Source organism: Pleurodeles waltl, chromosome 1_1 (assembly GCF_031143425.1).
Source record: "Pleurodeles waltl isolate 20211129_DDA chromosome 1_1, aPleWal1.hap1.20221129, whole genome shotgun sequence".
NCBI lineage: Eukaryota > Metazoa > Chordata > Amphibia > Caudata > Salamandridae > Pleurodeles > Pleurodeles waltl.
The window spans coordinates 827,805,566-827,831,615 of NC_090436.1; the positions used below are offsets into that span (position 1 = coordinate 827,805,566).

At 49.7% G+C, this 26,050-nt stretch overlaps 1 protein-coding gene across 1 annotated transcript in view; it reads left to right on the forward strand.

Annotated features, from left to right (window-relative positions):
• MAMDC2 (MAM domain containing 2) overlaps positions 1 to 21,989 on the forward strand; it is a 480,378-nt gene extending 458,389 nt beyond the window's left edge. The window contains exons 12-14 of the mRNA XM_069228830.1: positions 14,346 to 14,608; positions 21,377 to 21,461; positions 21,642 to 21,989. Coding sequence (XP_069084931.1) covers positions 14,346 to 14,608; positions 21,377 to 21,461; positions 21,642 to 21,709 — 416 coding nt within the window. The 3' untranslated portion in view covers positions 21,710 to 21,989. The remainder of the gene's footprint in view (positions 1 to 14,345; positions 14,609 to 21,376; positions 21,462 to 21,641) is intronic.
• The last annotated feature ends 4,061 nt before the right edge of the window (positions 21,990 to 26,050 follow it).

The following is a 26,050-nucleotide window of genomic DNA, read 5'->3' on the forward strand; positions in this document are numbered from 1 at the left end:
CAAAAACAAAAGTCCTGGAGCCGTGCTGCAGCTTGGTTGGTAGTCACGGCCTGGTGTCTGGTGACGTCGGGTCATGGGCTCGGCTTGTTTCACTGATGGCGTACCCGGTGGCATATGGGTCCTGATCCCTGTCCCTCACGCTGCAGAGTCAGGGTCTGTTCCAGGTGTGTCTGCTTCTGTTCCCCCTCTTTTGTCCCCGAGTGGTGGCAGACCCTCTTTCCCTGATCGTTTTCCTTGACTCCTGGGTACTGCTTCAGGCTGCCTTCTCCATGGTGTGTGGCTCCGGTCCCAGGCTTTTGGGCTGGGTGGCAGAGGTTCTCAGTGGGGGGTGGCTGTTGTAATGTCCTACCTTTTCTTTCTTTCAGGGTCGCGCTCCGTGACGCACCGGGATTTCGCTTTGTGTATGACTGTTCGGGTGCTTTTGCAGGTAGGGTGGTCATGTTGGTCTGCGCTGCGTGCTCTTGTCCCTTTCACATTCCTGCGATGGTTACTGGGGTTGCTCCCCTCCTTTTTGTTGGTCGTGGTACCTGTTCCTCCCATTTTGCTGCACGGCACTCTGTAGAGGGTCCAGGTGTCTCAGTGTGTGTGTGCTCTCCTTTCCCTCCGGTTGTTCAGGCACTGTTTCTCTTTTCTGTGCCCGGTTGTCAGATGCTGGTGTGTCAGGGTTTTGCTTCCTTGTAATTTGGGGTGGTGAACCTCGTGTGGTCACATTTTCAGGCCCTCCTGCTGCTGTAAATGGGTTTGGTTCCATGTTTGTATGTGGCTGTTCCCCTCTTGTGCTTTGCAGGCCACTGCCTTTCCCTTTCGGGCATGTGTGGCATTGCCTGTATCTACAGTCCCCAGTGCTGTTTTCTTCAGGTTATAGTTGTGTTTTCTTGGTCCCTCACAGTGCTGAGGGGGGTTCTGTTCAGCCAGTCTCTGCACGTCTTTGTCTCCTTTTTGTTTCCTTGGGTCTTTGGGGGTTCCCTGTGGCGTCATGCTCGGGGCCACTGCTCCTTGCTCGTTGTGGTGAAAATTATTTTCTGGGTGTCGATACGTGGTCATGGTCTCTGCCTCTCATGCATGGGGGTGGGGTCTCCTCCAGATGTGGCAGTCTCCGTTTCTGACCCTAGTTCCAGTTCAGTCTCTTAGTCTCCCTCCTTTTTTGGTGCTTTTAAATGGTGCAGGGGCTCTTGCTGGCACCTTCAGCTGGGCCTCCCAGGCAGCTCTGGGTGCTGTTTGTGCTGAGCGAATTGCGAGGGTCATGCCTGGATTGTGCGGGCTTGGGTCGCCTCCTGTGCTTGCCTTGGGCAGTTGGTTTCTACGACGATTTTTAGGGATGTTCCTGTTGCCTGCTGGTCACTGTCCCAGCCTTTTCTGCTGTGTGTTGTGGGTTCTCCCCAGGTGTATCTTTGGGCATTTGTCTTTTTTGGGTCATTGCTCTGTTTCTTTCTTTTGCCCATCTCTTCTCCTGGCGCAGTGGGCTAGATGGGTATGGTGTGCTCCCACTTGTATTTCCTTTTCTGGCCTGCTCTGTTGTAGCCAGTCTGGTGTGGCATTCTTCTGAGTCTTCTGGGGGTGCCGCCCATTGTCTTTGGTGTCTCTGCCCTCTCTCTGCTTCCCATGTGGCACTGGAGGTGTGCTCTGGGTCTGTGTCCTGTTCTCTGGGGTGGGGTTTTTGTCGCTCGAGTGTCCACCCCCGGTACGGGGTCCTAAACTGATGTTGGGATGCATGCGTGGGGGGGGGGTTGTCCTGGGTGATTCCCCAGCATGGCCATGTTCTTTTTTGGTTGTGGGGGTCCTGTGGCCTTCCACCGCATCTAGGGTGCATCATATTCCTTGCCTGTCCTTCAGGGGTCATTTGCTGGCCCCTTCGTGTGGTATACGTCCGTTCAGTGGTCTCCTGCTGTATGGGTGTTACCAGCTTTGGTTTGGGGTGTGGTGTTCAGCTTCGTTCTTCTGGTGGCTTGGCCATTCTGTTTTATTTTGCCTGATGTGCAGTTTAACGGCTTTGGGCTTGTTTTTTGGCTGTCTCCATTTCGGGATGGGTGTCTTCCACTTGTTCTTCTCTGGGTGCTGTGGGGCTCTTCCAGGTGCAGCGGATTGGCAGAATGCATTTTATTGGATATCACTGTGTCAGTCGGGTCTCTGCCACATTTGTTTTTGGGGGTGGTGGCTCCACTGGTGGTGCCCTGCCTTTTCTGGAGTGTCTTTTGAATCTTTCTTTGGTCCCTTGGTTCCTTTCTAGATGTGGCCCCTTGGCCTGGTGCCTGTTGGTCTCTGTTTCCGGCTCTGCCTTTGGTTGGGCCCGTCGGTCCCATGGTTCCCCACACAGGGTTTGTGCTTCTTTTTTGGGCTCTAGCTCGGGAGTTTCTTGGCCAGGGCCCTGTTCCTGTCACAGTTTTTTTCAGCTGTTGGCAAGTTTTCTCCTCGCCCCTTGTGGGTTCTTCGGTTGTCTCAGCTTAGGGCCTTTTGCATTGTTGTTCCTGGTGTGTCCGGCGACTTTGCAGGTCTTGTTGTGTCTCTTTGGGCTTTTTCTGTTGCAGGGGTTTGCTTGTTTCTCGCTACAGTTGCCTCTTCCTTTGTCTTGAGAGGTATAATGCAGGGCTTTTTCCTTCTCTTGGATGCTGTTTGTGCCGCTGCTCATGGCATCGGGCAGGTTTTGTCCCGCTGTGGTGGGTTCCCTTGGGTAGTGCGGCCTTGGTAGTGCACTCGGCCTACCGGATATCGGTGCTTTTTTTGGTAATCCTGGAGCTGTTCATTTCCTGGTCCCTCACCTGTTCTTTTCCTCTGTTCATTGGAGCGGAGGGGAGGTTGCTGTTGTTTCCTGTTTCCAGGGTCTGCTTCCCCTCTTGTGCCGGTTGTACATGGTGGTTCTTTGGGTGTGATGGCCCTGTCGGTCCCCTGGCCCTGGTATCTGTTGTGCTTCTTGCCTACAGTGCCATTGTTGCCCTGTTTCTGCTTTACTTCTGGGTCGAGCTACTGTTGGTGCCTGCTTGTTCCGGTTCACTCCTGTTGTCGTGGTTTCGCCTTCCCTACGGGTTGCCTGTGGTGCTGCCTTGGTTGCTTCCCTTTTCTTTCTACTCTGGTTCTGTGGCAGCTTTCTGACTGGTACTTGAATGGGATGGGCTGCAATGTGGGGGGGTTCCCTGGTTTCTGGCGGTGCCTGTGCGGAGTTTTGGTCTGCGTGCCGTTGGTTTTAGCTCCTGTGTGAAACCAACAGCTGCTGTTCCACTTTTCTACTATTCGGTCATCTCTTGGTTGGCCCTCTCTTTGGTTGGGCATCTCGGGGTCCTGCACGCCTGTAGGGCTGGGGTGCCCTTCTGGTCTTTTTTGGCCTAGGGCATGTTTTTTGTTTTTCAGCTCTTCCTTGTTCCTGTGGATTCTTTTTGGTTTCATTGGGGGCACAGCACTTTTCCTTGCCTTAGGTCCTCATGTTCTGGGGGTCTCAGGTTGGCCTCTTCTTTTCAGGCTGTGCCTGGGTCTTTTGCGTGGTTGGACCGTGCCCCGGAGGGGTTTCATTCATGGGTGTTCCTATTTTGGGCCAGTCTATCTCGTTGTCTGTTCATTGGCTTTTGTTGTATTTTCTTCTGGGATTTGTGTTGTCTGTTCCCTTTCTTGTGCTTTGCTGCACTGCTGGCGGGGCTTTCTCTGCTCCTATAGTCTGGCACTGTTGCTTCCATTCTGGTTTGCGCTCTGCCTTGGATTCGCCTGGGTCGTCGCAGTTGGGTCTGTTTGTGTTTTTGTTTCTCCCTCTCTACTTGTTTGGGGTACTATGTTGTTTGTTAGTATCCATTCTTGCGGTTATTTTGTTGGGTCTGTACGATTCTCAGAAAGCCGGCTTTTGCCGGCTTTGGTATTCTCCAATCAGTGATGAATGGGACGAGGTCTAGAGGGACCTGAGGGTAATGTTCTATTACTTACTGGTAATCTTCATTACTCCTGGTCCTGTTGTCCTTGTCCCATTCATCACGCTCCTCCCATCCTCCTGTGCCCCCAGCCTTCTGTTGGGGCTTGGTAGAGCAGGTGGGATACTGGGTATGTACATCTTATGTACTACCAAAGGGAGAGGATGGGGACGGGATATCCCAGCACTCCTCATGTTCTTTTTTTCTGTTGTGGAGGTAGTTATCTCCAATTAGTGGTGAATGGGACAAGGACAACGGGAGTAATGAAAATTACCGGTAAGTAATAGAACATTCCCTACTTGGCTCTGGTTAGAGATTTACTCCTGTCAAGGGGAGAAGTAAATCCGTTTCAAAGGTGGGAGCAAGCAGAGAAACCACCCAAAACTGGTGGGAGTCTTGGAGAAAAGTACAAAGTCTCTTTGCTTGAACAAATAGTATGTTCGAAGACTTAGGTGGTCATTCTGACCTCGGCGGTAAAAGGCGCCTACCGCCGGTCAGAAATCCTCCATAATCCCGCCGCGGTCGCGGAAACCCGCCACGGTCATTCTGACCCGCAGAAGGCAAACCTCCGAAAATCCGACCGCCACAACAGACCGCCAGACCAGCGGTCGGCGGAAAGGTGGAGGTGACAAAACCTCCACCGCCACGCCAACAGAAATACGCCCATCCCATTACGACCCACGAATCCACGCGGCGGTCATTCAAACGCGGTATTCCATTGGCGGGACACACCGGCGCGGTCAGAATACCCACCAACGAACAAAACTCACCCACATTGGACGATTTGAATCCCACACACCTGATACACATACACACACCACTCCCACACACACAATACAATATAAAACACCCACCCACATCACCCACAAACCCCTACGCTTACAAAATCGTAAAGAAGGCAAGAGCGAGACACCAGCATCCAAAACATAACAGCCACAGCCACTCAACACCATCACCCACACACTATCCACACACAAAACAACACACACCACCACACTCAACTCACTTAAATACACATACTCCACCCCACACATCATACACACCACCCCATGGCACCCCAAAGACAACCCCGCTTCACAGACGAAGAACTCAGGGTTATGGTGGAGGAAATCGTTCGTGTAGAGCCCCAGCTGTTCGGCACACAGGTCCAATACACCAGCATTGCCCGGAGGACGGAGCTATGGCAGAGGATTGTCGACAGGGTGAACGCAGTGGGACAGCACCCCAGAAATCGGGAAGACATCAGGAAGCGATGGAACGACCTACGGGGGAAGGTGCGTTCCATGGTATCCAGGCACAACATCGCCGTGCAGAAGACTGGCGGAGGACCCCCACCTCAACCCCCACAATTCACATCATGGGAGGAGGAAGTCTTGAACATCCTGCATCCTGACGGCCTCGCAGGAGTCGGCGGAGGAATGGATACTGGTAAGTTGAAGCTTCAATACTGCTTCCCCCCCACCTGCATGCCAAATCAGACCCCAACCCTCACCCCCATCCTCGAACCCCACCCTCACCCCCACCCCCATCCTCACCCCCACCCTCACCCCCACCCTCACCCCCACCACCATCCTCACCCCCACCCTCACCCCCACCCTCACCCCCACCACCATCCTCACCCCCACCCTCACCCCCACCACCATCCTCACCCCCACCACCATCCTCACCTCCACCCCCAGCACACCTATTCCCCGCCAATGTCTCACCATCACAACCCACACATCCCAAAACCTAGGCCTGCATGCGTCCACTAAGCATGGACACCCATCACCAAAGCATGCCCAATGCATATACACATCCCCCCCACAAGCCACCCTCACCAAAGCCCCCACACACGAATGCCAGCACTTGGGGACACGGGAACCCACAGATACACCCATATGCCACACATTGAAACTATAACCATACCTCTATACCCCTGCAGGACCCGACCGTCAACACACCGCGGCGGAGGGGCCAGAATTATCCACACCCCCACCCAAGAGGCCGTCAGCGATGACAGCAGCTCTGTCGATCTGGACACCGATGACCAGCCCGGACCATCGGGGACCTCTGGACAGTCGGTTCCCCTCACACAGGCACAGGCCACTATAGACCCTAACCCCTCTGGGAACACCAGCACAGCTCCCACCCAGCGGGCCCATGCCTCTGTCTCCAGGGCGCGTCAATCTGCGGTGTGTCTACCACTACAGGGCACCCAGGATAACCCACCACCCCAACAACAACAGGAACCTGGGGGCAGTGGTAGTGGGCACACCGGCCAGGGGGCAGAGGCCCAGGGAAACAGGGCAACTCGGCGGGCAGCTGTGCGACAGGGGGGGGAGGAGAGGCCCAGGGAACCCACTCTCCACGAGGTCCTCACCACCATCATGGGAGCATACAACCGCTCCCAGGAGACGATGGCGACGGTACTGGCCCGGTTCCAGGAGATCCAGGCACTGCAGGAGGAACACTATCGGGGGTACAGGGAGGACATCCGAGCCATCAACACCACCCTGGTTACCATGGTAGGGCTGCTGCAGGACCTCGTAAACAGCAGGGCGGACACTGAACAACACCCAAGGGCCCCTGCCACTAGCCGGGACCAAGAACAGCCATCCACCTCCGCCGGCGCTAGTGGACAGGAGGCCCCCGCACAGCAGCAGCCCACCAGACCCCCACCTCCTGCAGGAGAAGAACCACCCCGCAAGAGGGCCCTGAGATCTCGCAAGACAGAGTAGGATGTCAAGACCCCCGCCAGCAATGGATACCACCTGATGTCATCCCACTGTCCCACATTGTCACCCTGTCCATCCTCGAACTGCCCATGCTCCATCTCTCCACAGGCCTCTGGACAATGCACCTGTGTGACTGTTACTCTGGACTCTGCCATGGACATTCCTTCACCATAGCCCCCACCCACTTGAAACCACCCATCCCATTTTGAGCACTTCAATAAACACCTATTTTGCACCAAAATATCAGGAGTCTGGCTGTGATTTCAATAGATTGTAATTGACATGACAGTGCAAATATGTCCTTGTACATGGTGAAGTCAACAAACAGCTGCCACAAAGCTGTAGTCCATGGGGAAACGAAGCACAGGACTCGTAGTGGGGACCCCAGATCTGAAATAGGGAGGGAAAAGCCACAACTCAGTCATCATACACTGGGGCAAATAGACAGGCAGCAGAGATGCTGCAGAGTAGTTAACTTTTACTAAATTATCTTTGAAATGTTACCTGTGTCCTATTGGAAGTACTGTTCAATGATTCTGTCCCTGTTGTCTGTTTCAGCCCCGTCGTCTTCCTCCTCGTCACTCTCCTCAGGTTCCACCGCTGCCACAACACCACCGTCTCGACCATCCTCCTGCAGGAAAGGCACCTGGCGGCGCAAAGCCAGGTTGTGAAGCATGCAGCAGGCCACGATGATGTGACACACCTTCTTAGGTGAGTACATTAGGGATCCACCGGTCATATGCAGGCAGCGAAACCTGGCCTTTAGGAGGCCAAAGGTGCGTTCGATCACCCTCCTAGTACGCCCATGGGCCTCATTGTACCGTTCCTCTGCCCTGGTCCGGGGATTCCTTACTGGGGTCAGTAGCCACGACAGGTTGGGGTACCCAGCGTCCCCCACTAGCCATACACGGTGTCTCTGTAGCTGTTCCATCACGTAAGGGATGCTGCTATTCCTGAGGATGTAGGCGTCATGCACTGACCCTGGGAATTTGGCATTTACATGCGAGATGTACTGGTCAGCCAAACACACCACCTGGATGTTCATTGAATGGTAACTTTTTCTGTTCCTGTACACCTGCTCCCTGTCTCTTGGGGGAACCAAAGCCACATGGGTCCCATCAATGGCACCAATTACGTTGGGAATATGTCCAAGGGCGTAGAAATCACCCTTCACTGTAGCCAGTTCGCCCACCTCAGGGAAAAAGATATAGTTCCTCACGGATTTCATCAGGGCAGACAACACTCTGGATAACACCTTTGAAAACATGGGCTGAGACATCCCAGAAGCAATTCCCACGGTTGTCTGAAATGACCCACTTGCCAAGAAATGGAGTACTGACATGACCTGCACCAGAGGGGGAATCCCTGTGGGTTGGCGGATGGGGGACATCAGGTCGGGCTCCAGCCGGGCACACAGTTCATGGATAGTGGCACGGTTAAGACGGTAGGTCAGGATAATGTGGCGTTCTTCCATTGTCGACAGGTCCACCAGCGGTCGGTACACGGGAGGATTCATCCGTCTCCTCGCCAAACCCAGCGGACGGTGCCTAGGAAGGACAACATGGAGCACACAGTCAGGCAACCCACAGGTACGTACTCACAGCTAGCACAGTATACGATTCTCTATGCAGTGAATGGCGTGTCTGAGTGGCTATGCAAGGCCTAGGCCTGTGTGACGCAGTTGAAATTGAGCCATGTGGGCCCTGGAAATGGCGGCTGCCTGACCTGTGAAGTGTGACAATGGGATGTGAGGTCAATGCGCTGGCGTGGCACACCGCGGCGGGCGGCGGGCGAAGACCGCGGCGCGAAGCCGCATTGGTTAACATTGAAGCCTATGGGTTTCAGGAGCCAATGGCGAAGGGCGCCGGCGGTGGCGGGACGCACCGCCGCGGTACGCACCGCCGCGGACGTGACCGCCATTTTCTATCTACTTATCCACTTGCGACTTGAACTTTCACAGGAGAGGACCTATACTGCAAGTGTTGCTGTGACCTCGGTCTGGAAGGGACAATGGCTGCTGCGACTGGGGAAAGGGCCCCTGCCTTCACTGGAGAGGAGTTGGAGAAACTTGTGGATGGGGTCCTCCCCCAGTATGCGCTACTCTACGGTCCTCCAGACCAACAAGTGAGTTTAATTCTATCTGGATTTGGGGCCACTGGCTGGCTGGGGGGCCTGGCGGGGATGGGGGGCATGTTGGGGCTGGCGGGGGGCCTGGCGGGGGGCCTGGCGGGGATGGGGGGCATGTTGGGCATGGCGGGGGGCCTGGCGGGGGGCCTTGCGGGGATGGGGGGCATGTTGGGGCTGGCGGGGGGCCTGGCGGGGGGCCTGGCGGGGATGGGGGGCATGTTGGGCATGGCGGGGGGCCTGGCGGGGATGGGGGGCATGTTGGGGCTGGCGGGGGGCCTGGCGGGGATGGGGGGCATTGGGCCACTGGAAAGGAAAATGCTGACAAACTTGAACGTGGTATTTCTCCCTCCCTGTACGTGTCACATAGGTCCGCGCCCATGAGAAGATCGGGATTTGGCGTGCCATCGCCAAGGAAGTCCGGGGCCTGGGGGTCCACCATCGACGGGGCACCCACTGCCGCAAGAGGTGGGAGGACATCCGCCGCGGGACCAAGAAGACCGCCGAGTCTCTGCTGGGGATGGCCTCCCAACGTAGGCGGGGTGCCTGCCGTCAACTGAGCCCCCTGATGTTCCGGATCCTGGCGGTGGCCTACCCTGATTTGGATGGGCGCGTGAGGGCAGCACAGCAGACACAAGGGGGTGAGTACAAGCATTATCTACTCTGTTGTCGCGCAGTGGAGGTGTCTGGGTGGGGGAGGAGGGCTGGGGGTCCCCCTAGGCCAGGGCGATATCTGTAGGCTGGGCACCCCCGTAAGCCCCTGTGTCCCCAGCCACCACCCTCAGTAGTTTGTCAGTACAGCCATCCCTGGGCCGTGTCATCCATGGGTGCAGTTGTCAACTCTAGGCATGTAGGGCATGTTCCACGGAATGCGTAGCGTACCCCAAGTGCGCAACTTAGTGCAGGGGGCATCTGTGTCTGTCATGTCCGCTAACTGTACCGGAGATCCATGTACTCAATATCCCTTTATTTCTCTCTCCCCCCCCCTTTTTGTTTGTCTTTCTGTGCTTGTGTGCATCAGCATCATCAGGCGGAGGAGAAGTGGCATCGGGGCAGGAGGGAGCTGCATCTCACATGGCCCAGGAGGGCCATGCCACAGAGTCAGACTGGACCAGTGAGACGGAGGGCGAGGGGAGCTCCACGACGGGGACGACTGGAGCCTGCAGCGACACGGACACGTCCTCGGAAGGGGGCTCCCTTGCGGGGGTGGCACCATCCGTGCCCCCCGCCATTACAGGTACAGCCGCCACCCAGCGCACCATCTCCGCCCTCCCAGCAGCCCCTCCGCGTTCGCCCCGTGCCCGCTCTGCCAGGAAGCCGGGCATCTCCTTCGCCCCAGGCACCTCAGGCCCTGCCCCTGTTACCCCCGCTGCCCTCAGTGAGGAGGTCATTGACCTCCTCCGAACGCTCATTGTTGGGCAGACTACCCTTTTGAATGCCATCCAGGGGGTGGAGAGGGAGGTTCATCGCAGCAATGCGTACCTGGAGGGCATTCATTCGGGTCAGGCTGCCCATCAGCGATCGTTCCAGGCTCTGGCCTCAGCACTGACGGCAGCCATTGTCCCTGTCTCCTGCCTGCCTCTACTAACTCCCTCCTCCCAGTCTCCTGTTCCTCTGCCTGTCCCACCCACACCATCAGACCAGCCTGCACACACCTCAACACCCAAGAGAAGCTCATCCAAACATAAGCACCACAGATCACGCAGACATTCACACACGCAACATTCCGATGCAGACATGCCAACAGTCACTACCACCTCTGTGACCCCCACCTCCTCGTCTCCCTCCTCCCTCCCTGTGACGTCTACACTCACACCTCCATTCACCTCACCATCAGCCAGTGTTTCCATCACCAGCACACCCTCCACTCCAGTCCGCACACGTGCAGTCACCACCCCCACTGCCATTTACACGTCCCCTGTGTCCTCTCCCACTGTGTCTGTCACCCCCTCTTCCACACCACACAAACGCAGCCACCCACCCACCCAACAGCCATCCACCTCACGACAGCCTATCCCTCCTGCACCTGCACCCAAAGACAGCAAACGTGACTCACCTACAACCACATCCTCTCCCTCCACTCCCATTCCCACTGTACCTACCACTCTCCATTGTCCCAAGAAGCTCTTCCTCGCCACTACTAACTTCTTTCCTGACCCTGAGCCCCCCCCTCCTTCTCGTCGGGGTAAGAAGAGCACCTCAGCCACCACCAGCCCTGCAGCCCCCTTGACAAGGGTGCAGGGGTATTGGAGCCCGCCAGCCCGCATGTCTGGGTCTTCGCCCAGCAGCAAGGGGACAGCCAGCCCACCCCCTGGGAAGAGGAGCAGAAGGCGGAAGGGGCGCCGCAGGAGCCCGCCTTCTACATCCCCCCCGGACACCACCCAGAGACAGTCACCAGCCACAGCTCCAAAGGGAGGCAAGGGCCACAGGCCGACGACTAAGGAGGGCAAGGGCAGCAAGTTGGAGAGGTCAGGCAGCAGGCCTGCTGCCCAGGAGGAGCCCACAACCCCCATAGCCGCTGCCCAGGGAGGACCCAGCCCAGCTGGCCAGGAGGGCCCCACCACCCACAGCCCAGGTGGGCAGTGAAGGAGCACCATCCCCGCTGCCCAGGAGGGCACCACCAGGCAATTAGCAGTTGGCCATAGACCGTCCGCCGTCTCAAGACCCGCTGAACTGGGCCCTTCAAGGCAAGAACCGCTGAACTGGGCCCCGCCGTCTCAAGAACCGCTGAACTGGGCCCTTCAAGGCAAGAACCGCTGAACTGGGCCCCGCCGTCTCAAGAACCGCTGAACTGGGCCCTTCAAGGCAAGAACCGCTGAACTGGGCCCCGCCGTCTCAAGAACCGCTGAACTGGGCCCCGCCGTCTCAAGAACCGCTGAACTGGGCCCCGCCGTCTCAAGAACCGCTGAACTGGGCCCCGCCGTCTCAAGAACCGCTGAACTGGGCCCCGCCGTCTCAAGAACCGCTGAACTGGGCCCTTCAAGGCAAGAACCGCTGAACTGGGCCCCGCCGTCTCAAGAACCGCTGAACTGGGCCCCGCCGTCTCAAGAACCGCTGAACTGGGCCCTTCAAGGCAAGAACCGCTGAACTGGGCCCCGCCGTCTCAAGAACCGCTGAACTGGGCCCTTCAAGGCAAGAACCGCTGAACTGGGCCCCGCCGTCTCAAGAACGGCTGAACTGGGCCCCGCCGTCTCAAGAACCGCTGAACTGGGCCCTTCAGGGCAAGGATCGCTGAACTGGGCCCCGCCGTCTCAAGAACCGCTGAACTGGGCCCTTCAAGGCAAGAACCGCTGAACTGGGCCCCGCCGTCTCAAGAACCGCTGAACTGGGCCCTTCAAGGCAAGAACCGCTGAACTGGGCCCCGCCGTCTCAAGAACGGCTGAACTGGGCCCCGCCGTCTCAAGAACCGCTGAACTGGGCCCTTCAAGGCAAGAACCGCTGAACTGGGCCCCGCTGTCTCCAGAACCGCTGAACTGGGCCCTTCAGGGCAAGAACCGCTGGCCCTTTGGCAGACGTGGCAGGGCAGGATCTATCTCGGGCAGGGCTGCAGGATGTCCTCTGGCCAACTTGCCCCCTCCAGTGGCAGTGGGGTCTGTTATGGACTGTATGGACTGTGGCTTTGCTCTCCCCAGGATGGCCCAGTGGGCAGGCCACCCACTGTATGGACTGTATGGACTGTGGCTTTGCTCTCCCCAGGATGGCCCAGTGGGCAGGCCACCCACTGTATGGACTGTATGGACTGTGGCTTTGCTCTCCCCAGGATGGCCCAGTGGGCAGGCCACCCACTGTATGGACTGTATGGACTGTGGCTTTGCTCTCCCCAGGATGGCCCAGTGGGCAGGCCACCCACTGTATGGACTGTATGGACTGTGGCTTTGCTCTCCCCAGGATGGCCCAGTGGGCAGGCCACCCACTGTATGGACTGTATGGACTGTGGCTTTGCTCTCCCCAGGATGGCCCAGTGGGCAGGCCACCCACTGTATGGACTGTATGGACTGTGGCTTTGCTCTCCCCAGGATGGCCCAGTGGGCAGGCCACCCACTGTATGGACTGTATGGACTGTGGCTTTGCTCTCCCCAGGATGGCCCAGTGGGCAGGCCACCCACTGTATGGACTGTATGGACTGTGGCTTTGCACTCCCCAGGATGGGCCAGTGGTCATGGAGTCCCCTGGTGGATCTGGCGTCGTGTACTCAAGTGGCTGAGGTGCCCCCCCTTCCCTTCCCCCTGAGGTGCCTGTCCTATTTTCTTTCTGATGCCCCTGCAGTGTTCTCTCCGTGGAGTTCTTGTCGTGGGACTGGGCCTTGCCCCTTTGCACAGGACCCCTGTGATCCACGGACAGTGGTTGGACTACATTTAGTAGCTGTATATATTTTGTACATAGTTTATTAATTTATTTTGATTACTGGTGTCCATATTTCAATATATCTGCCCGTTTATGATCTCTTCTTTTGGTCTTTGCATTATTTCGGAGGGGGGTGGTTTGTGGGTTGTGACAGTGATCTGTGGGAATGCATTGATGTGTGTGTTGTAGTGGGTGTGGGTGGGTGGGTGTGTGCCGGTAATCTTTTCCCTCCCCTGTGTCGTAGGTGCAGTACTCACCGATGTCTTCCGCGCCGCCGGGCGTGCTCCTGGTATATGAGCAGGAATAGGAGTGCGGGGATGACCTGCAACTCTGGCTCCATACTGCCGGAATCTCGCGTGGAGTGCGTAGAGGTGAGCGTTTTCCCGTTCGTAGTCTGTTTCCGCCGTGTTCTTATCGGCGGTGCTCCCGCCCCGGAAAAGGTGGCAGATTGGTGGGTCGTAATAGGGTGGGCGGTACTTTGTCTGCCGCCGGGCTGTTGGCGGGAACCGCCGCGCTGTTTGTTTGTACCGCTGTGGCGGTCGGAGTGTTAAGTTGGCGGGCTGTGTTGGCGGTTCCCGCCAGGGTCAGAATGCCATTTTTAATACCGCCGGTCTGTTCGCGGTCCGACCGCCGCCTCTCCGCCGACCGCCAAGGTCAGAATGAGGGCCTTAGTATTCACAGAATAATTACTGAACTACTGCTGGGAAACTTCTTGTGTCTTTGCCTCGTGTGAGTAGTGCTGGTATCTTCTGTTATTTCCGAATAAAGATATAAACCCACGGGTCCAACTTTTTTTTAGAAGAATGTCCAATGTTTTTCAGCACTTCCGTTATTTAATGTATTGAGATTAAAATGGGCACATTTGTAGCAACTGTATCGTATCATTTCGGGGACATGCAGTGGTGAAGAGCATTCATTTTTTAAAGTAAAACCTGAGCCCTCTTGGAAAAATGTAAAATAAAGTGTGCAAACGCAAATTCGATGTGCATGGTAATATCTTTTTACTCAAATTGTAGTTATTTTTGAAGCGCAGTTCTTGTATATCGGTTTTTTCAGCTACTTTTCGGTGCTGTTGACCACCCTACAACTGCATTTGATGGGAAGCTGCTCTATACATGCTCCAATAAGTCAAAAATTGTCCTATGTGTGCACTGAGCAGTATAATTAGCAATGGTTTCAGTCATTTTGTATCGTTCACCCATTATGGTTTTTAATTTTTGAAAACCAAGGTATACTTATTTTAAATACTTTTCATTTCATCTGTTTCCCTCAGGGTACTACATGTACATAGAGGCCTCAAACATGGTGTATGGACACAAGTCACGCCTCGTTTCAAAATCCCTCCGCGCCATCACTGGCAAGCAGTGCTTGTCATTTTTCTACCACATGTATGGAACTGGGACCGGACTGCTGAACGTGTATTTGAGAAAGGAGGGTGGAGATAATAAGGAGACCCTGCTGTGGCGACGGAGAGGAGAGCAGAGCATTACGTGGCTGCGAGGACTTATAGAGTACGAGTGTGATAAGCATCACCAGGTAAAGGCAGCCACTTACGCCTCACACCATGGTCCTAGTGTGCACCTTGAGTTACTTTCGGGATTTGTGAACACACTCGGTGAACATCCGTTGACCTTCAGCCAGCTCTTGTCCAAGAATACGCTTTGAAAGGTCAAGGGTCATAGGGTAAATTGTACTTTTCTGGTCCTATGACTAGGCACTTGCTTCGGTCTCTGTTATGCATTCACACTTCAGAACTATTTTGTTGTTCCTCAGGTAAAGCAGTTGTTCATAAGCAACACATGCTAATCACAGTGACTACATCCTTTACGTGCAATCTCAGAAAAACAGTTACTGAAGACAAACTCCACTTTTACCTCTTTGTATAAGTGGGAGAAAATAACTGAGGGCTGGATTAAGGCAGTGCCAAGGCACATGGGGTGATTAATATTACAGACTGTGACAGATCTGGACATAGGCACAGAGATAAAAATGTGTACCTACATCGAGGTTACACAAGTTCATGATGAGGCTGGTGAGGGGTGAAGAACGTCAAAATGCTTTCAATTCTCTGTAGTCCCTTTTGAGTGCTCCAATAGGACACAGTAACTACTAGAGCAAGGGCTATTGTATAGATATTATAGAAGCTGGACGTTCCTTGGCAAAAAGGAGGTGTAGAGGCAAATATCAGAAAAGAAAGCAGACAGAAAATGGCCCAATCCTTTTTGCCAAAGGTGTGTCACCGTGATGTTAAACAGCCTATCCACTTTTTAAAGTAGCTACTGATGTGAGATTGTGGGCAGAGTTTCTTGAAGATTGAAGTGGACCTCAGACTTAATTTTTACCTTGTACGTAAAACAGAACCTGAATCTTCTTTAAAAAAAAAAAATATCGATGATTTTATTTATGTATTTATATATTTCAGGTTTTAGTTAAGTGCTGCTGCCCACCGAAGGTAGCACATAGCGCTTTGCTTTAGGTACAGCGGTTAGAAACTGAGTGTGCCAACGTGATGGCTGCCAATAATCCTAAACCAAATAAATTGAAAACTAATGATAATAGATGGTAAAGGCTTATAGGCATATAAAAGTCAGAAAGGTGACCATAGAAGGTGGCGATGTCTGGTTTTAGTTATCTAAACAGTCCATGTCTGGTACAGAAAGAGGCAATACAGAAGACTAATCATACAAATTCCTGAATAATAGGGTTTTTTCAGTCTTCCGAATCTGATGATGTCAGGACCCAATCTTTAACGCATTGGGATAAAATTACATAGGGATGTTCCATGCACATGAAGGTTCCTACTGCCAAACATCTTGTATCAGTACGATCAAATGGACAGTAATTTGTTGTTGGCAGTTCTTAGGTTTCTGGAAGGAAGAAAAAGGAGGAACAGCTTAGGTCAGCTGCATCCTGCTTTCTGGACGAACCACAGGGACTTGAAATGAGTTAATTCCTTCAATGGGAGCAGTGGAGGATCTCTCTCAGGTGAGATGCAATAGTAGCGATTCAGACCAACCAAAATATGGCTAGTGAGTCTTTGGACCCATTACAGCTTAGAAATAGATTTGTCGAGTGGCCAGTGTAGAAGAAGTTGATAATCAGAAAGGTGATCTCCACTGCATGATGGAGATTTTCTAGGTGATGTGTAGGAGTGGATAGTAGAAGGCAGATTTTGAGACAGCATTTACTAGAGGTAGGAAGTTAAATCTGCTGTCAAACAAAACACACAAGCTGTGGGCATTTTCCACTAGCTTGGAGACAATTCCCAAGCACCTATGCCAAGAAATGGCAGATGGGTCGTTGTAACAGACCGAGTGGCAGTATTTTGATTTTCTCAACATTCAGCCATAACCAGTATTTTCTGCATCCATTTTAGAGCCTGCGATAAGCAGTGCAAAACTTCAGAGAGTTGCCAGAGTTGTCATCAAGCTCAATATGAAGCTGGGTATCATCAGCGTATGTATGACATCCTGGGTCACAGGAGTTAAGGATCATAGTGAGAGGGGCGACATAGAAGTTAAATAGCATGAAGATAGTGCTGAGCCTCGTGGGACTGCCCAAGTAATTTCTGTGAATCTGGAATAGAATAGGCTCAATTTAACCCTATGAGAATAGTTTCGAAGGATGGGGGACCCAAGATATATTCATTTCTATTGATGCCAGCTGTCAGATAAACCCATCAATGAGTATATGGTGGATAATGGTATTGAATGTCTCAGAAAGGTTCACAAGAATTAATACAGAGGGTACACCTAGGTCCCAGGAGTTGAGTTGTTCTTAAATGACATTTAGTAGGATAGTTTCTGAGATATGAAGACTGACTAAAACTCACTGAGGTTCTGTGCTTTCAGATGAGAGAACCACAGTTTGAAGGGCCTTGACAATACAGGGTTGGTTGTAGATAGACCTATAGCTGGAGAGAAGATAAGGGTCTGAGGAAAGTGTCCACTGGTATGGGAGGTATACATTGGCTTGGTGATTCGTGGAAGCAATTCACAGGGGTCCATGTTGACTTTTTTGCTGTTACTGTTACAAGCAACTTAGAATGGGAATGATTTCTTAACGATTTTAACCAGCATTCAAACTTCATTTTTGCTGGTTTGGTTGAACTCTACAAGAATAGGGGTGGGACAGGAAGGTTCTGAAGGGAATGAATCCTCAGGCTGCAGCAAGGAAGAAGAAATGCACCCCTAATGATATTTGATATTGCCATTGAAGAAGGTCACACGGTTTTTAAGGGCTCATGAGGGCTTGAGCTATGGTTAAGGGGTCACCAGTTCTCTGAAAACACAGAAAGGTACTTTAGTCAATTTGTCGGCATCTGAGATGTAGACCTGGAAATACTTTCAGACAAGGTTATTTTGTAGCCTCTGGAATGTACTCTGCATGCAGTACAATCAGAAGTCAGTCTTGATTTGTTCCAACATCTCTCTTGTGCACTGCACCAGCATTGCTGATGGCTCAGGTTCTTAGTGAACCATTTGCTGCTCTGTCATTTGGAAATGGGGGTGGGGGGTTCCTTCTTCTGTAGGTGGGATAGGACGCATTGGTTGAATCTGAGTGGGGATCTCAGATGTTCAGAAGCTATTGAGAGAAATTGGAAGATCACGTATTGTTCAGGATCCTCCACGAGGTCACGGATACCCAGACAACAGTTCTGTTTTGTTAACTGAAGAACTTGTTTTCCATGAAAACCTGATTAAGCTATAGCTAGAACAGGAGATCTGGAGTGCCCTTCCCACATGAGCAGCTTAGGGAAAGTAGAGAAGAGCAGATCAAGACAATGACTACCAGAATATGTTTGACCATTAACCAATTGGGAAAAGTCAAGGTTATCCATTTTTTTAATTATTCTTTGGCTATAAATGTCAGAGCAATCATTGGTCCAATTGTTCACATCCCCTTCTAATAAGGCATGTTTTGAGATACAAAGTATGTGCTGGGTAGGGCAAGAAGATCATTGGGAAAGGTGGTGAGGCATTTCTTGGGTAAACGGTAGAAACAGCACAGATGAAGGATGTTATGGGGATAGTGACCGCCTTGAATAGCGGAAACTTAAAGGAGTCAATGGAAGGACCGTTTATCACATTGGCTGATATTATGCAACAGACATGTGTGTCGATATGTTTACAATATCCAAATGTACTTGCTGAAAAAGAGCATCATAGACTTATTGTGTGAAAGCTATGGGAAGTAATTAGCTAATGTCAGTCAAAAAGAAGGGACAGAACGGATGCCTGGCTCCACAACTTCTATTTCTTAAATTTGATTGAGCATAATGAATTGGTAGTAAGACTTAAGGGTGATATGGACATGGCTACTAAAACAGAAATTTACTGACAAAAACCATATTTGAGAAATGTAATGTTATAAAGGTTCATGTTTAATACATTCTGTTTAGACATGCTGACATCCATTAAATAAAGACCATGTAATAATATCTCTTTGACCAGCAGTATGTGGGCTCATCTCTTAACTCTTTTTCTGTGGAATAGTTCAGCATTCTACTCAAACAGTGAAAATCTACAGATGGATCCACAGGGAGGAATTTAAGGGATATTTATTGTAGCAATAGTCTTTGAAGAATGGCCTGCCATGCCAACCATCCTCCAAGATTATGGGCCAGATGTAGCAAAATAACATTTTGCGACTTGCAAATAGCGAGTCATTGCGACTCGCTGTTTGCAAGTCGCAAAATGTTATGCAGAACGGTGTCTCAGACACCGTCTGCAAGTCGGTATGGGGTCGCAATGACCCACCTCATGAATATTCATGAGGTGGGTCGCAAATTGCGGCCCCATACCGACTATGGGCACTCGCAAACATGGAGGCCTGCTGTAGTCAGCAGACCTCCGTGTTCGTGACTGCTTTAAATAAAGCAGTTTTTTTTTTTTTAAGTGTAGCCCGTTTTCCTTAAAGGAAAACGAGCTGCACTTAAAAAGAAAACCGAAACCTTTAGTTTCGGTATTTTTTCAGGGCAGGGAGTGGTCTCTTGGACCACTCCCTGCCCTGAAAAAATGTTTTTGGGTCCAGTCACAAACTGGAAGGGGTCCCATGGGGACCCCTTCCAATTTGCGAGTGGGTTACCATCCACTTGAAGTGGATGGTAACTGCAACACCATTTGCGACCGCATATGCGGTCGCAAATGGTATTGCATACCACTAGGAATCGCAAATAGGAAGGGAACACCCCTTCCTATTTGCGATTCTGAAATGCATTTTGCGAGTCGGTCCGACTCGCAGAATGCATTTCTGCATAGGAAAATGTGATTTGCAACTCGCAAACTGCAGTTTTTGCCGTTTGCGAGTTGCAATTCCTTTCCTACATCTGGCCCTATATTCTTATTTTGATCCACATAAGTAGTAACATTAGGAAATGTGCATTTGTTTGACACAAGACACCTAAGTGAAGAACCGTGAGGAACATTAACAGTTGCCTCTTGCTGCTGTTAATCCTTTTTTGAAAGATACCATGGTTCACACCATGGTTGAAGTTCTTGAAGTTTTGTAAATCAAACAACTCAAGATCAGCATGCATATCCCGATCTAGGTACAAGGACAAGAGGCAATAATCTTCTTTCGCATCATAGCAAATACTAGAAAGTAATTGTCCCTTTAGCTCACAGGGCAACATTCCTAATACTGGATAACAACCACTACCTCTCAGTATGCATCCATCGCTACTAGGCTTACAGTACCTAAGCACAAATATCACAAAAATCCTCTTATGTAAGGAATGTATGTCATGCCCTATTCAGTGAGCCACAGAGCAGGCAGTTTCTGCTGGACTTCCTCCATGGGGCTGGGGTAATTTACCTCTGATGTCCTGGCTTTTATCCCTGTATGGCTCTGTAAACTGTGCAAAGTATAACCCTAAAGCACTTGAGTCTCAGTGTTAGCGATGGCAAGCAGCCACAGGCTTCTCAGTGAGGAAGCATGGGAGAGCTCAAGCTCAGAAGTCAACAGCGGAACAATGGTGCTTTACTTTATAAAAAAAAAGCTCTTTATTGCAAACTAAGCACAACACTCACAATATCAAATGAGTGCAGTCCATGGAAGTGATGCTGGGGCTATTATGCCTCAGTATGTGACCCTACCTTCCCCCCTTAGATTTCCCCTCCTCAGATTTGCAACTACATCCAGCAAGGCAAGACTTCAGATGATGCCCCTCACCCCTGGGAAGTTGGCTGTCAGGCAGACACCATCTCTGGTTGCACAAACATCCTGTGAATACTCTGTGGAGCACTTATTTTGTTGATCACAGACGACTTGGAACAGGAACAAGTGGGTTAGTGGGTCCCACATGATATAGTCAAAGCAGGCAGGATGTGTTGATCCACTCCCTGCACTATTATGATGGTTTTCCTTTCAAGTGTTCTTTCCAGCCTGCTCTCCTGATTCAGCCCTCTTATATAGTAATGCTTCTTACAGCAGGGTAGTCTCCATCCTTAGGCACCCATATTAGAAGCAAGCATCGTGATCTTTCTTCAACTGGTTCAACCATACTGAAAATTAGTCAGGGGAAAGACAGCAGCTTCTCTCAGCAAATGCTACATTTATTTATTAGAGGGGCCTCTCTTCTCACGTAATTGTCTACGTCTCCTTCATCCAGCTTCAGGAGTGTCAGAATACACTTCCACTGTCTTTGAAAACAAGCTCACCATCATCTTGTGCAGAAGACCAGGCCAGGGACATCTAAAATAGATCCCATATGCCCCTCTTTGCTCTGTGTTACTCATACACACTATGCAGCCACCATACAGGCCACATAAACAAACATGCACAACATAGGTTTGGGATGTTAGCACCAGGGTCTGGGTTAGGGCATAGGAGCTGAATTTTATATGACTGAGACAGTAAACGTCCACTCTGGTGACATAGACAAAACATTCTGGCTACAACTATGGATTCATAAAACACAGTATTCTGCCACCACAGCTCTACATGACAGAGAATGACCACTGGCAATGTAATGAAGGCACACTTGGGGCATCCATCCAACTTACAGGACAGACCCACGACCTCATCCAAGTCAAGGGACAGTCCTAGGCCTCTGTGTACACATTAAGTTAGCATGAGGCTACGGACAAAAATAAAAAAACAGAATATCAGATACTCACAGTTGGGCACTCAGGGCACACCATACAGGGGACATTCACGCGCCAACGATGTATCTCTTGTTTTACTATTGCGTTATTTCTACAGCTGCCAGTATGTTTTATTTCTTTCAACCATTTGCTTTCTAGTTTGCCTTAACACAACTCTCTGTAAATCCTACTAATAGATATGAACCTCGTTTTGCAGATTATTTTTGAAGCTATTCGGGGAGTGTCAATAAGAAGTGATATTGCTATAGATGACGTCGTGTTTCGAAATGGCCCCTGTGAAGGTAGGTGCATGTTTACATGCAACACTATGTATTTGGGAAGGTGGGCTATTAACGTATATGTAGCTATATCACTATTGATGAGAAATGCTTAATGAGCTTTCCAGAACGGATTATTTGCAACACGTTTATTTCTTGAGCAATAAACTATTTGTCCTCTATTGTTTCATCTTTCTTTCACAGAAATGAGAGAATCTGTGACGTACATTTCATCGGGATATTCAGAGGACTTCAATGAAATTGAATATTGAACAATATATTCTGAATTCAACGAAGCAGCAAAGATGTTCCTTACATCCAGCGCTGCACAAACAATGTTTGTATATAGTACTGAACTGTTTTAAGTATTTCACAGCTTCATAGGAAAAACTCAGAGCACTCTCGTTCGTCGACTTGGCTACAAGATTACTAACTCAGGGCTTTTTTAGGTTTCAGTGATATGATTTTATGATACATATGGTATTGGTTGCTATATGTAAACACCATTTTGAAAGATCTTGTATTAAAATAAAATAGATTTTTTAAATATGATGAATTGTTTTATTTTAAAATTCCTGATCAATAAGGTCAAACAATAGGAACTGAAAAATTGCTTTAGGGTTGATTTTTAGCTCATACTGCATTCAATTAATGTTTTGTGTTGGGGTAATGTGTTGTGTAGTATTAAAATTAATATTAATCCCATGTGTTCAGCAAGTATGCAAGTGCAACTACACTTCTACTGTGAACTTTCATGATAAAAGTCATGATATCAAATTATTAAAAAAATTGAAAAGGGAGAAACAGTTTTTAGAATAAATGGAATGGAGTTAGTGGTGCAAACACATCTCATTTTTTCACATTTTCACCATTTCTAAATTCATCATTATGAAAACCTCGTTTCTGTGAATATTTCATCATTGTAACATGAAACTTCTAAATGTGATTTTAATTCTCTTGATCAGAGTGAGTTTTCTGTAGAACACAACATTGAGTTTTAGCTATTTAATTCCATATCTTAACATATATGTGTTAATCTGACATTCAGGAGGAATTATCAAGGTTGATGATTTTCTTGTGGGATGTATGGAACTTCTGTTAGATACAAATATTGTGTTAATTTATCATGCCAGTGCCATTAGCGCTGGGAGGCATTTGGGTAGCCATGCGCTCTATAAGTCCTCATAACATAACATTAGTAAGTCCCGTCCGGGACATTTTCAGATCAACATGTACCAAGATTAGTTGTATTCTGGATAAACATTTTTTTCTTGATCTGTTCAATCTATATTGTTAGATATGTATTTCTGCACTCTAGGACAAAGCAACTAAGGTAATTGGAAATGAACGTTCTAGCCACAAAGTAAGCAAGGTCGTTAAAAATGAGTAAATTATCCTTTAGAAATTGATTTTTTTTCTCCCAAAAACACTATATGGGATGGGATTGACAGATTTAGTATGCCTCCGACACACCACTCGGTTGTGTAAAACCTATAATGATTTAGAGGACTTGTTTGCCTCATCTTCTGGCACCTCATTCCTCTTTTCCACATTCATTTGTTCTTTATCAACAACCATTGATTCTTATAGCTCAGATGTTCATAATATATATAGAAGGGCTCTGCCACCACCAGCAAAAACATTTCTTTAGACAAGCTTTACCGAATTGTTCAATTTCTGCTCTGTGGTAAAGTGTAATGGCACAACATAGAATGTCAAAGCAGCAAGGGAGTGGCCATTTTACGGGTAAAATTGGGAAGAAATTCATTTAGACATCTTGCCCAGGTGTACTATATAGCTTATAGCCCTCTGTAGTGGGCTATACTGGCCAGTAAATGCCCTCTCCAGCATTAGAGGCCCGAGCCGAGGGCCTTTAACAAAGGAGCAGCCATTTAGTGGCCAGTGTAGCCTGCTACGGTGGGCTATATGACTATTAGAACATTCCGCCCATTGAGCGCAGAATGTCCTAATTATAAAAACATGGGTCCCTCGGAGCTCGAAGGGGTTGAAATCCCCGAGACTCCAAAGACTTTGATTCACAGCTGTTGCTGTGATTGTTGAACTGCTAACAGCCACGTGCAGGGCCAGGGCTGTTAGCTGTTGGACATACACAGCAAGAGCTGTGAAACAAGGCTGAAGTCAGCCCCCGGTCCCCCCCGGCTCAGCTTAGCTAGGGAGATCTAGGAGCCGAGCAGCATTCCCCTCCTTCCTTCCAAGCCTCAGGTGATTCTGTGAGATATAGGAGGAGGGGGGAGGCCCTGATGTGGTTTACAGCACAGCCTTCGCCTTTTGCTTTCCCTTGACCACTCCACATATTTGCAGAGGCAGGGGAAAGAGAAAGGCAGAGTCTGTGGATTAGAACACCAAGATGTTGAGAGCAGCGGGTCTATAACAGTTTACATAGGCCACCGCTGCTCCATTTTCTTCAATGGAGCTCTGAGCATTCCAGTGTTCTTGAATGATTTAGCAGTCGCAAATCCTTTGATGGCTGCATTTCAGGGTTTGCAACTGCTAAATCTCTTTTACCTATTTACTAGATCCATTTTGCGGTTCGGAAAAGCTTTTTTGAGTTGCAAAATGGTTTTCAAAATAACAATTATCAATTGGAAGGGACATGTTTTAAGCCTTCCTTCCAAATTGCGAATAGGCAGCATTTATTTATGGTTTTCGAGAAGCTTTATTAAACACCTGCAGGTCCCTTAGAGCTGGAGAAATCCACAGATGTGAATTTAACAGCTGAAAATGCACAAATAAGCCAAATCCTATTCAACGAACAGCCAAGTCCGGATCAGTTTTCTAAATTTCAATAATGACATTTTGGTCATCATTTGAAATGGAATGGTGTTACATCGGTTTACAGCAACTACTGAGAAAGATCTGCCCCCCACAGTTGAGCTTCGAAATCTAGGTACATTTACAGAAACGCCTGTTTTGATCTCAGATTGCGTTTCGGGGAGTGAAAAGATAACTGCCTTGTTAGAAGGCTCTGTTTTGCTCCGTAAAGGGCATTCAGAACTAATTCTGCTAACTGCTTAATTTACAGCCATTGGAGCTTAGGTTGTACTCCTTAGATGGAATTCAATTTTCTAATATTTAATAACAGTCTGGCAGATGCATTTTGTAAATCTTAACAGCTTTGGTTGGAAGTCCTAATAGTCCTATCTTGAAGAAATAAATGCACTGACAATTAGACCCCATTTGTTGAACTGAAAACATATGAGAGATTATCTTCTAAATGCCTCTGTGGAAAAAAACACTTTTAGGTAATTTAGTCTGTTTGTTCAGTCAATGTAAATGCAGCATCCATTTTGACCCCTAGATTTTTTTACACAATCGACGAAGATTGTTTTTTGGCCCAAAGTAGAAGACTAGGAAACCTGGCTCCAAGCAATAGAATGGCAAAAGGCAGCATAGATCTCTGGTTTTTAACCAATAAGCGTTATATGATTTTGTCCCATCCATTGATGAACCTTGGCGAAGCAGTTCTCCAGAACCGCAGCTTCCTTCCTGACTCACCATCCACCACAAAAAGGATCTGGATATCATCTGCATACATGAGGACAAGGAGTCCACTAAATTATAGAAGCTGGAACAAGAGTGCCATCTGGAGGTTGAATAATAAAGGCAATAGCAATAACCCTTAAACTACTCCCCAATTTAGGGGCTTTCATTTAGAAAAATAAGGGCCAGATGTAGCAAAGGGTTTGCGCCTCGCAAACGGCGAAAATCGCTGTTTGCGAGGCGCAAAAGACTCTTTGCTATTCAGAAATGCATATTGCGAGTCGGGACCGACTCGCAATATGCATTTCAGAATCGCAAATAGGAAGGGGTGTTCCCTTCCTATTTGCGATTCGGAGTGGAATGCAATTCCATTTGCGACCGCATATGCGGTCGCAAATGGAGTCGCAGTTACCATCCACTTGAAGTGGATGGTAACCCACTCGCAAATTGGAAGGGGTCCCCATAGGACCCCTTCCACTTTGTGAATGGACCCACAAATATTTTTTCAGGGCAGGGAGTGGTCCAAGGGATCACTCCCTGCCCTGAAAAAATACCGAAACTAAAGGTTTCGTTTTTTTTTTTAAGTGCAGCTCGTTTTCCTTTAAGGAAAACGGGCTACACTTAAAAAAAAAAAACTGCTTTATTTAAAGCAGTCACGAACATGGAGGTCTGCTGACGACAGCAGGCCTCCATGTTTGCGAGTGCCTAGACTCGCTATGGGGCCGCAATTAGCGACCCACCTCATGAATATTAATGAGGTGGGTCATTGCGACCCCATAGCGAGTCGCAGTCGGTGTCTGAGACACCGTACTGCATACCAATTTGCGAGTTGCAAATTGCGAGTCGCAGGGACTCGCAATTTGCAAGTCGCAAATTGGCGTTTTGCTACATCTGGCCCTAAGTCCCTAACATATGTATCAATAATTTGCAACAGAAATTCCAGCCGCAAAACATCGATCATTTACCCTAAGCTTGTGTGGTAATCGATTGCCTTTTGGACACCTTCCCTTTTCCTTTTAGGGAAGCTGAAAGGAAAGTTCAGGGATGGGGGTACGCAGTGGTCCAAGGAACTGCTGCCATCTCTTACTGAAACTTTCCATTTTGAAATGCAG